Source organism: Dendrobates tinctorius, unplaced genomic scaffold, assembly GCF_039654945.1.
Source record: "Dendrobates tinctorius isolate UK_male_01 unplaced genomic scaffold, ASM3965494v1 ptg000079l, whole genome shotgun sequence".
Taxonomy (NCBI): domain Eukaryota; kingdom Metazoa; phylum Chordata; class Amphibia; order Anura; family Dendrobatidae; genus Dendrobates; species Dendrobates tinctorius.
The window spans coordinates 8,072,540-8,084,639 of NW_027361747.1; the positions used below are offsets into that span (position 1 = coordinate 8,072,540).

Sequence of the window (12,100 nt, forward strand, 5' to 3'; positions counted from 1 at the left end):
CTCCAGGTAAGATTATCATTAACTAGGATCCCCAAGTCCTTCTCTATGTCAGATTTACCCAGTGGTTTCCCGTTCAGTGTGTAATGGTGATATTGATTCCTTCTTTCCATGTGTATAACCTTACATTTATCATTGTTAAACCGTATCTGCCACCTTTCGGCCCAAGTTTCCAACTTATCCAGATCCATCTGTAGCAGAATATGATCTTCTCTTGTATTGATTGCTTTACATAGTTTTGTATCCTCTGCAAATATCGATATTTTACCGTGTAAACCTTCCACCAGATCGTTAATAAATATGTTGAAGAGAATAGGTCCCAACACCGACCCCTGCGGTAGCCCACTGGTCACAGCGACCCAGTTAGAGAATTTATTTATTTTAATAATTTATTTATTTTCATTTTCAATGTTCCATGAGTTACTATATGTTTTTGTAATGACTGTTGGGAAGTGATCGCTACAGAGCAGAACTTGGCCTACTGTGAAGCTCTGTGATCAGGTTAAAAAGTGCTACATTTTAGGATTGCTTTTTAATATCAGTAATGAGATAAAAAAAAAGTTTTTACGAAATTTTCAGCATTTTTTTTCAACAGCTTGACGTAAAAACTTTTTAAGCAGTACATTTCTGCACTAAAAACGTGTCTATTGGCTGTAGAAACAATGCGTAAAATTGGTGTTTTTTTGCATTTGTGATGCATTTTTTTCCAATGGGTGAGAAACACTGACAGAATTGACATGCTGCAGACTTGTGAAACTGCTTCAAATCTGCAAGGAAAAAAACAGCATATGGATGAGATTTCAGAAATTGTATTTAGCTAGTACAGTAGTACGCTAGGAAAATGTGACAAAAATGCCATGTGTGAATAAGACCTAATGCATTTTTATCAGAATTTTTTTGATTTAATCCTTTTAAAATTTACTGTCTTTAACAGGAGAAAGATGTGGTACCAGACCCAGGATTACTGAAAAAGTTTTGCAGCATCACTTCTCATTGTCTGTATCTGTCCAATTTAACGGAGAAGACTTCGCTAGAGACTTCTCATATTATTGACTTTTTCCTTGCACTTGCAATCTGTAATACTGTAGTGGTGTCTTTACCTAATCAGCCACGCCAAAAGGTTTGTATATATTTATGGTTCAATTTTTTTTCTAGGGCTTAGTTTCTTTACATAAAATTATACAAATTATTTTTTGGGAGGGATAAACCTCTCCATGAGGAGAGTATGTTGATATTCAAAAGAACACCCAGAATCAGTAAAAAAAAAAAAAAAAAGAAAAGCTTTAAAAAAAAAAAGCACTGCACCTGTCCAGTGACACAAAAAAAGCACTTCACCTGTCCCTCGGTTGATATTGCACTTGTGTGAGAAGGGGGAGAAGACCGCATGAGGTCTGCCGTGACACTCTGATCACCAATTTGTTCTCTACTTTTGCGAACATTGATTGTGTAGACTGAAGTAGAAATTTTCAATGGAAATATAAGAGTATATTCACACAGTATACAAAGAAAAACATACTGCAATGTTTCCACACCTTTTAAGGGAACATAGAAGCACAAAATGACTTGTTAAAACCAAGCTCAACCCCTCATAGGGAAGATCCGTCTAATGAAAATCCTACCTTTAGTGTTTACCAGAAATCATTCCTTATTCAGATACACAAATGGCATGCTTGGAGCACTTTTGGTGTTGGTCTTGCAGTTCACTGCACCTTCCCATTTACTTTCCATCTTTCTCCACCTCTCTATCACCTCTTGTAATTCTAAAACTGTGTGCTGGAGTAAAAGGAAAAAGTTATTTAAGGCGGCATGCATCTCAATGTATTTGGGGGGCCATTCAGCTACATACACTACTACAAGAAATATATTCGGTTGCCCCTCCTACCGTGAAGCCCCCACCGACTCTTCAAAATATTTGGAGTAATAAATTAGCAGTGCTAGTCGGGACTGTGTTGCAAACATTTAGCAACATTTCAAATGGTTTTAAGCAATTCTGTACTGCAAAAAAAAAAAAAAAAAATTTTTTTATATATATATATATATATATATATATATATATATATATACATACATACATACATACAGCTCTGGCAAAATTTTTAGTTTGTCTGATTTTTCTCTTTATAGGTATATTTTTGAGTAACATGTAAATTGCTTTTTTATTCTATGATAACATGTCTTCGAATTTCCAAGCACTAAGTTTTGTATTTATTTTCAGAAAATGAGAAATGGTCAAAATAACAAAAAAATGCAGTGCTTGCAGACCTCAAATAATGCTAAGAAAACAAGTTCATAATCATTTAGAAACAACAATTCAGAAGTCAATATTTTGTGGAATAACAATGATTTTTAATCACAGCTTTCATGCGTCTTGGCATGCTTTCCCACCAGTCTTTCACATGGCTTTTGAGTGACCTTTTGCCACTCCTGGTACAAAAATTTAAGCAGTTCTTCTTTGTTTGATGGCTTGTGACTGTCCATCTTCCTCTTGATTGCATTCCAGAGGTTTTCAATGGGGTTCAGGTCTGAAGATTGGGCTGGCCATGACAGGGATTTGATGTGGTGGTCCTTCATCCACACATTGATTGACATAGCTATGTGGCATGGCGCATTGTCCTACTGGAAAAACCAGTCCCCAGAGTTGAGGAACATTGCCTGAGCAGAGGGAATCAACTGTTTATCCAGGATATCCTTGTATGCGACTTGATTCATACGTCATTTGCAAAGATTAACCTGCCCAATTCCAGCCTTGCTGAAGCATCCCCAGATCATCACTGATTCTCCACCAAATTGCACAGTGGGTGCAAGACACTGTGGCTTGTACGCCTCCCCAGGTGTCAGTCTAACCATTAGACGACCAGGTGTTGGGTAAATCTGAAAATTAGACTCATCAGAGATTACCTGATTTGATTGGCGGCAAGCAAAAGTAGTCCCAATATTCCAAAAGGGTTGTAAAAGGGAACCTGGAAACTATAGGCTGGTAAGCTTAACATCTGTTGTGGGTAAAATGTTTGAAGGGTTTCTAAGGGATACCATTATGGAATATCTCAATGTTAATAAATGTTTCACTCCATATCAACATGGATTTATGAAGGATTGCTCCTGTCAAACTAACCTGATCAGCTTCTATGAGGATGTAAGCTCTCAAATGGACCAAGGAGAATCGTTGGATGTCATTTATCTCGACTTCTCTAAATCATTTGACACTATCCCACATAAAAGATTGGTAAGTAAGATGAGAAAGCTTGGGCTAGGGGAAAATGTGTGTAGATGGGCAGGTAGCTGGCTTAGTGATTGAAAACAAAGAGTGGTTATTAATGGTGCATACTCAGATTGGGCCAGGGTTACTAGTGGGGTACCACAGGGTTCTGTATTGGGCCCCCACTATTTAATATATTTATTAATGATCTAGTGGATGGCTTACACAGTAAAATATCAGTATTTGCAGATGATACAAAACTATGTAAGGTAGTTAACACAAAGGAGGACAGTTTGCAACTACAGACAGATTAGAGTAAATTAGAGAATTGGGCTGAAAAATGGTGAATGAGGTTTAACACAGATAAGTGTAAGGTTATGCACATGGGAAGGAGAAACAGATGCTACAATTACTTACCAAATGGGAAACTGCTGGGGAAATCAGACATGGAAAAAGACTTGGGCATCTTAGTCAATAAGAAGCTAAGTTGGAGTGCCCAGTGTCAGGCAGCTGCCACCAAAGCAAATAGGGTCATGGGATGCATTAGAAGAGGTCTGGGGACTCGAGATGAAAACATAATTCTCCCTCTGTACAAATCACTCGTCAGACCACACTTGGAGTATTGTGTGCAATTTTGGACGCCGGTGCTCAAGAAAGACATTACTGAACTTGAAAGGGTTCAAAGGCGGGCTACTGAAATGATAAATGGAGTTGGTTCACTACAATACCCAGAAAGGTTATCAAAATTAGGTCTATTTACTCTAGAAAAGAGAAGACTTAGGGGAGACCTAATATATATGTACAAGTATATCAGAGGGCAATACAGAGATCTCTACTATGAACTGTTTGTACCAAGGACTGTGACGAGAACAAGGGGGCATTCTCTTTGTTTGGAGGAAAGACAATTTCTGCACCAGCATAGAAGAGGGTTCTTCACGGTAAGAGCAGTGAGGCTCTGGAATTCTCTTCCTGAGGAAGTGGTGATGGCCAACTCACTGAATTAATTTAAGAAAGGAATGGATGCTTTTCTTGTGAGTAACAGTATAGAAGGTTACGAATAACATAATATTATAGGTAGATGGTTGACCAAGCTTAGGGGAAGGCATTTTTTTTCCCTATCGAGAAAATTGGCTTCTACTCTGTGGGTTTTTTGCCTTCCCCAGGATCAACAATGCAGAACAGCTGCACTAAAAATAGGCTGAACTAGATGGACATATGGTCTTCCTTCAGCGTTCAAAACTATGTTACTATGTTACCTTACTCCTGTCCTCTATGGTCCAATTCTTATGTTCTTTGGCAAATTCCAGCCTGGCTCTCCTCTGCTACACATTGAAGAAAGCCTTTTTTTTTTTTTTTTTTTTTATTTAGCTTTACTTGACATGAACCCTGCCTCTAGGAGCGTGTTACAAACTGTTTTTGCCGTGCACTTCACCCCAGCTGCCATTTGCCATTCCTTTTGTAGGTCCCTTGATGTCATCCTGCAGTTGCTGAGTGACATTCGAATAAGATGACGGTCAACCCGGGCAGTGGAGAATCGTTTTCACCCTCTGCCGGTCTGTAGCTTTGTTGTCTCCAACATCTGCTGCTTGACCCTGTTGTAATGGACTGCCATCTTAGAAATTTTAAGGATGGAGGCAACATGACGCTCACTGTATCCCTCTGCCAGTAAAGCCAGAATTGAGGCCTTCTTTTCCTCACTTAAGACTTTTCTTTTCAACTCCTTTGGCATGGTTAAAAGTTATTTTTTCATTCCTATTACTTTTGGGATTTTACTAGCACTTGTTTTGCCATCCAGCTGGTCCTACTGCAAGAGGATTGTGAACTCCACAGCAGGGTTTTTTTTTATACTTTCCTTCGTTAAATAAGATTTGGTTCAGGTGATCACCTAATCAGAAGCACATTAAGCAGAATGAGGCGTACTCTGGTTGGAATTCAACTGACACTGGAATGGAATGGCTGTCAGACATGTAGAAAAGCTGATTTTTATAAAAATGTGCATTGGTCTCTTAATAAATAAAAAAAAAAAAAATATATATATATATATATATATATATTTAATCTCCCGTATTATTCGGACCAAAAGACGCACTTTTTGCCCCAAAATTTGGGGGGAAAGTGGGGGGTGCGTCTTATGGTCGCAATATACTTACATCCGTCCATGGTGTTGGTGGCAGCGGGCTGGACTCCGGCGCAGGGGTAGCGGCTCTCTGTGCCCTGTGGGGGGCTCCGCCGGCATTTCCTCGAAGCCCGGAGGCCCCCGCACATCCGTTGCTTGCTGCTGCCATGATGTGGTGGCCTCCCGGAACATGGACGCTGGGAAGATGGCCGCCGGTCCGGGGACGGCGCATGCGCAGGTTCAGATCTCGTCCCGAGATCTTGTTGCCGAGATTTGAATCTCGTCTCCCGATGCCGTCTTTTCTCTCTCCCCGTGCGTCGCCACGGCACGCCGGGGGGGTGGACGTCAGGGAAAATGGGGGGGGGGGCAAAAATCAGCCCCTGGCCACGTCACCTGCGAACCCGGATTTCCGGGGGGAGAAAAAGGGCACAGATGCACTGCCAAGCGGCTTCAAGCTCAGAGGCAGGATGGACGAGCCGGAAGCTCCCGTGCCACAGCTGGACAAAAGAGCAGGAACATACCTCAGAGAGGTCCCAAACCAGCTCCCAGCAAAAGAAGAAACGAACTGGACAATCCGGCCACAGAAGTTCCTCCAGGCCGAAAGAATCCAGCTCGTCCCCCGCCTCCCCGTGATCTGGTACCTACGCCTTCTGCTCAGGGTAAGAGATCTTCATGAATGTGCCCTGACGCAGTATCCTCCTTATGTTTTTCCTCCTACAGGGGAAGAAATGTACTGACAAGGCAAAAAACAGGGAATGCGCCCTTTGTAAATGCCCCTTGCCGGATGCCTACCCTTAGAGGCTGTGCCAGTCATGCATATGGCAGATGGTAAAAAAAGGAAAAAAGGGGGGGCGTAGCCCCAAAAAGTTACAAGCATACTTCCTTGCTCTGTCCCCCCTTCCTTCAGGTGGCAGAAGAGACCCCTGACTTCGCTACAAGTCTAAGAGAAATAATCAGATCGGAGGTTAAGCCCTAAAAACCGTACCCCAGGGGGAGTCGTTTAGGAAGAGAAAGAGGGCGAGCTTCTCAGAGTCAGGCTCTTCAGCAGACCCTAGAGGGAACGAAGACTCCTCTGAACTCTCCACCTCCGCGTCCGCATCCTCTTCAGAGGAAGACACCAGCCCTTTCTGCCTAGGTCTTGACCAAGTGGACAAACTAGTCAAGGCAGTTAGGGCTACCATGGGGGTAACAGACGCCAGACCTGAACGGTCAGCACAGGACCTAATGTTCGGGGGTTTAGACCCCAGGAAACGTAAGTCGTTCCCGTTAAACGACAAGGTCCAAAATTTGATTAATAGAGAATGGAGGAAACTTGAAAGAAAAGGCTCCCTACCACCAGCCTTTATACGGCGATATCCCTTTGAGGACCCTGTGGTGAATAAATGGGACAAAGCCCCGAAATTGGATGCAGCAGTGGCTAAGGCGTCCAAAAAATCCACTATTCCCTTTGATGACATGGTCTCTTTGAAGGATCCGCTGGGCAAAAGGCAGACTCCTACTTGAAAGGCGCATGGGAAATGTCGGCTGGCGCCCTGAGACCGGTGGTCGCAGCTACCTGCACGGCCAGATCTATGATGGTCTGGCTGGACCAATTAGAAACACAGCTAGTGGACAGAGCCTCAAGGGAGTCTTATCTTAAAAACCCTACCTACCATCCAGGATGCAGCAGCTTTTTTAGCCGACGCTTCAGTGGACTCTGCGAGAATGGCGGCCAAGGCCGCAGGGCTATCGAATGCAGCCCAACGGGCTATATGGCTGAAATGCTGGCCCAGGGATATCCAGGCCAGAGATTTTTTTCGGAGGAGGTCGTCCAGGGACCGGGGCAGATGGGAAGATAAGAAAAGGTACCGGTTTTATGTTTGGAGGGGGACGCCAAGAAGCATCCCGTGAGTCCATTGAACCTCCCCAATGACTAGAGGCCCCGGTGGGAGGTAGACTATCGGCCTTCTACGGCGCCTGGTCGCGGATCTCGAACAGTAACTGGATCCTGGGGTTGGTGGCCGCAGGCCTAAAGCTCGAATTTGCCTGCGTCCCCCAGAGCAGCTTTAGAGCCACTCCGCTTAGGTCTTCCTTGGCGGAACAGACTGCCCTAGAAACCGAAGTTATTGAACTATGCCAGAAGGGGGTACTGATAAAGGTACCAGAGGCAGAGAAGGGCGAAGGCTTCTACTCCCCCCTATTTTTGGTCCGTAAACCTGATAATTCCTATTTCCTACAGGACCATAATTAATCTGAAGGCGCTTAACAGATACCTAGTCATTCGACCTTTCAAAATGGAAGCGATCAGCTCCACAATAAAGTTGCTGTTTGAAAATTGTTTTATGGTGGTATTGGATTTAAAGGACGCTTATTACCATATACCCATCTATGCGTCTCACCAGCATTTCCTTAGAGTGGCAGTTCATTTGTAGGGGTCGTTGCAGCATTTCCAATATGTCGCCCTTCTCTTTGGTATAGCAGTCGCCACCCAGGTGTTCACTAAAGTTATAGCGGAGGTTATGGCCCATCTACGGGAGGCAGACATCCTAGTAATCCCCTACCTGGATGACTTCCTTATTGTAGGAAAAACAGCAGTCCATTGTCTGGATCAATTGCAGAAAGAAAAATTGGTCTTAGAAAGGTTAGGGTGGCTATTAAACATCAAGAAGTCCCATCTAAAGCCCATGAAGGTCCAGCAGTTCTTGTGCTTAATCCTTGATTCGCAGAATCAGGAATGTCGTCTTCCTCCCAAGAACGCCTTGAACGCCTCCAATAGCCCTTCCATGTCTCTCAGGAAGGCAATGTCCCTCCTGGGCTCTCTCTCATCCTGCATCCCCGTGGTCCGGTGGGCCCAGTTCCATACAAAGGGGCTACAGAGCGAGGTTTTACACCACCAAAAAATCCTGGGCGGGTATCAAGAAGGCCGGTTGACTCTGTCCCAACAGACTTTGAGATCCCTTGAGTGGTGGCTGGACGAGAACAATCTAGCCAGAGGAGTACCCTGGGAATATAACATAACCCGGGTAGTCACCACGGACGCAAGCCCTACGGGTTGGGGGGCCCACATGGGAGAAACCTTAATTCAGGGCCTGTGGGATAGTCATCAGTTGGAAATGTCCTCCAACCTGAAAGAGCTAACAGCCTTAGAGCAGGCAGTTAAAAACCTTCTTGTGTATCTACAAGGGCACCATGTTCATATATTCTCCGACAATCAGGTCACCGTGGCTAACATCAACCACCAAGGCGGCACTCGGTCCAAGCCCCTGATGGAGGTAGCAGAACGGCTGTTCCAGTGGGCAGAGCAACATCTCCTGTCTTTAACAGCTCTGCACATAAAAGGAAAGGAAAACACCACGGCAGACTTCCTCAGCCGCAACCTCCTAAAGCACGGAGAATGGTCCTTAAAAGCGTCCATCTTCAACCAGATAGTACAAAAATGGGGACAGCCAGAAGTGGACCTCTTCGCCACCAGAGAAAACAGGAAGGTGCCACGGTTCCGCTCCCTGAATCCCAGGGAGAACCCTCTGGCAGTAGATGCTCTTCTAATCAAATGGGACTTCAGGCTAGCATACGCCTTCCCTCCCCTGGCTCTACTACCCCTGGTGATGAGGAAAGTCAGGAAGGACAAAGCGAGGATTATAGTGATCGGCCCGTTTTGGCCCAGGAGGGCATGGTCCTCAGGCATGAGGACCATGTCGCTATCCGACCCTTGGGTCCTACCAAACATCCCAGACCTCCTGTCCCAGGGCCCAGTTTACCATCCTCAGGTAACTGGCCTACATCTGACGATGTGGATTTTGAACGGGCACTGCTAAAAGAGAGAGATTTTTCCCCGGCCCTAATTAACACCCTGCTTAAAAGCAGAAAACCGGTTACAACAAAAATCTACGTGAGGATCTGGAAGAGATTCCTTCAAAGCTCAAGGGTAGTAGCTGGACAGTCCACTCCCATAGTGCAGATCTTAGAGTTCTTGCAAAAAGGTCTGGATATGGGACTCCCCACCAGCACCCTCAAGGTACAGGTGTCAGCTCTTGGGGCATTGTTCAACTGCAACATCGCCAGCAACCATTGGATCAATAGGTTTATTAAAGCAACAGGCAGGTCCAGACCGTTAGTAAAAAATAAATATAAATTTATGCCAAGGGATCTAAACCTAGTTTTTACGGCCATGACAGAGGCCCCGTTTGAACCTATATCATCAGCTTCCACGAAAAACCAATCCCTTAAAGTGGCTCTCCTGGTGGCATTGACATCTGCCCGAAGAGTGAGTGACATCCAGGCACTATCTAGACTCCCTCCTTACATACAATTCAGGGATGATAGGGTAATTCTTACACCCGATCCGGCATACCTGCCTAAAGTAGCCTCCAGTTTCCATAGAACTCAGGAGATAGTTCTTCCATCCTTCCTTCCTAATCCCACGAACGATAAGGAAAGTAAATTACACTCGGTAGACGTTAGGAGATGTCTCCTAGAGTACCTGGCAGTCACTGACCCCTGGAAAAAAGATAATGCCTTATTTATTTCCTGTCAGGGCACTAGAAAGGGCCTTAGTACTTCAAAAAGTTCGCTAGCGAGATGGATTAGGGAGGCCATTTCTTTAGCATACACCTCAAAATGCAAACCGGCCCCTGGCAGGCTGAGGGCGCATTCCACCAGGGCCATGGCAACTTCGTGGGCAGAGAGATCGGAGGTCTCAATCGACCAAATATGTAACGCAGCTACTTGGTCCTCTCTGAGCACCTTTTATAACCATTATAGACTAGACCTGGGTGCTTCCTCAGACCTCTCCTTTGGTGTCAGGGTTCTGCAGGCTGTAGTTCTTCCCTAAACTAATTATTACTCTCTGTAATTCTCTCAGGTGGTGCTGTCATGGACGACCGAATAAAGTCGTAGTTACTCACAGGTTAGCGATATTCTTCGGAGTCCATGACAGCACCCATACATTCCCTCCCTTTAGTTTAATTTGGGTGTGCACTTCTTCCTCTTATATGTACACGGGTAATTGATAGTCGTGTAGAGTATTGTATATAAATTATGCTATTAACCATTGCGGTCCTCTTGTGCTCTGTAAACCAACTGATGCGTGGGAGAGGTGCTGCCCTTATGTATCTGTAGGATTTCCTGTTCCTGGAGGGCGGATCCCCTCTCTCAGGTGGTGCTCTCATGGACTCCGAAAAATACCACTAACCGGTGAGTAACTACGACTTTTGCAGAATTGTAGGAACATTGATGAGAACCTGATACCAATGGCAGACCTCTCAGATTTTCAAAGAGGCCAAATTGTTGGTGCTCGTATGGCAGGCTGTTGTGAGTTCACTTTCCCCTTCACCGTCGATGTCTGATGAACTCCCTCTTCTGGTGAAGGAAGGTAGTGAGGCTGATTACCAAACACCTGATCTGGTAGATGATGACTGGGTAACAGGAAATTCTGACTGGATATAAGGCAGCCGGCGCCCTTCTGAGTCGCTGGTGATTTCTCTGCTGGATTCTTGGAGACCAGTCTGATTCCTGCTTCCCAAAGATAAGTTTTTGCTCTGCTATTGAACTTACTAGTTTTGTTTTTGTTTACCTTGTTTTTTGGAGTTCAGCCATCCCCGGTCGGGGGTGTGCTGAGTTCCATTTTTGTCTCTGATCAGTTTGTCTCTTTGCTCTTTCATCAGAATTTACCTGAGTGCTGATATAGTCATTTTTGAAGTCCTAGCGACTTCAGGGCCTGTTTTTCCTATCAGACGGTTGGGACATTTTTTGGTAGGGTTTTTTACGGATTGCAGACAGCAGCTTTTCTATCCTGTCCTTTTTAGTTAGCTTGGGCCCCATCGTTTGCTCAACCTTTCTTTCTATCTGTGTTAGTGTTTTCATCTTGCTTCACCGTCATTATATGTTGGGGGCTGCCTATTGCTTTGGGGTCTGCTCTGGGGCAGTTTAGATTTCCCCTTTCTTTCTTTAGGCCTATTTAGTTCTCCAGCCGTGATCGAGGGGTCTAGGGCATCGTAGGAACCCCCCCACGGCTACTGTTGTTTTGGATAGGATCAGGGGTCTGCAATCCAATAGCTACCAACCTCTCCGGTTTTCTGGACTTAGCTTGTATTTTTGTTTTTTCCTCCTTCGGTCACTCATTCATAACAGCAGGCGCTAGTGTAACAGAAAGTGTCCGAATGCTTGGCGTGTCAAGAGGTACTGTCTCCAAAGTAATGACTGCGTTTGAAAGAGAAGGAAAAACGTCCGCAGCAAAGCACAGGTCCGGCCAAAAGTCGAAGTTGACTGAGAGAGAGCGTCGGACTCTTAAGCGAATTGTTTGTGAGAGAGGATCGCAAGAGCACGGCTCTGAAAATCACTGCTGAGCTCAATGAACACCTACAGAACCCAGTTTCCATGAAAACTGTTCGTCGGGAGCTGCACAAATCTAGATTCCACGGAAGAGCTGCAATTCGAAAACCGCTGCTCTCAATGACAAATGTTTCCAAGCGTTTAGAGTGGTGTAGAAACCTCCTGAATTGGTTCCTCAAGCAGTGGAAACATGATATTCTCATACGAACCATCATTTAACCTATTTCCGACCTCCGGCCGAGTGTACGTTTGGAGACAGCCGAAAGAAGCATTCCATCCAGACTGGCTTCTCCCAACCGTAAAACATGGCGGAGGTTCTGTGATGATCTGGGGTGCTATTTCATGGAGATCTGCCAGGCCAATGATATCCTTTCATGGAACAATTAACAGCCGAGATTATTTAGGCATTTTGGGCGACCATGTGCATCCTTTGGTTCAAGCACTGTTCCCGGAGGGGAACGCCTTCTTTCAGGATGATAATG

At 44.9% G+C, this 12,100-nt stretch overlaps 1 protein-coding gene across 1 annotated transcript in view; it reads left to right on the forward strand.

Annotated features, from left to right (window-relative positions):
• ATP10D (ATPase phospholipid transporting 10D (putative)) overlaps positions 1–12,100 on the forward strand; it is a 214,967-nt gene that overhangs the window by 142,201 nt on the left and 60,666 nt on the right. Inside the window, exon 11 of the mRNA XM_073583462.1 lies at positions 932–1,117. Within this exon, the coding sequence (XP_073439563.1) occupies positions 932–1,117 (186 nt within the window). The remainder of the gene's footprint in view (positions 1–931; positions 1,118–12,100) is intronic.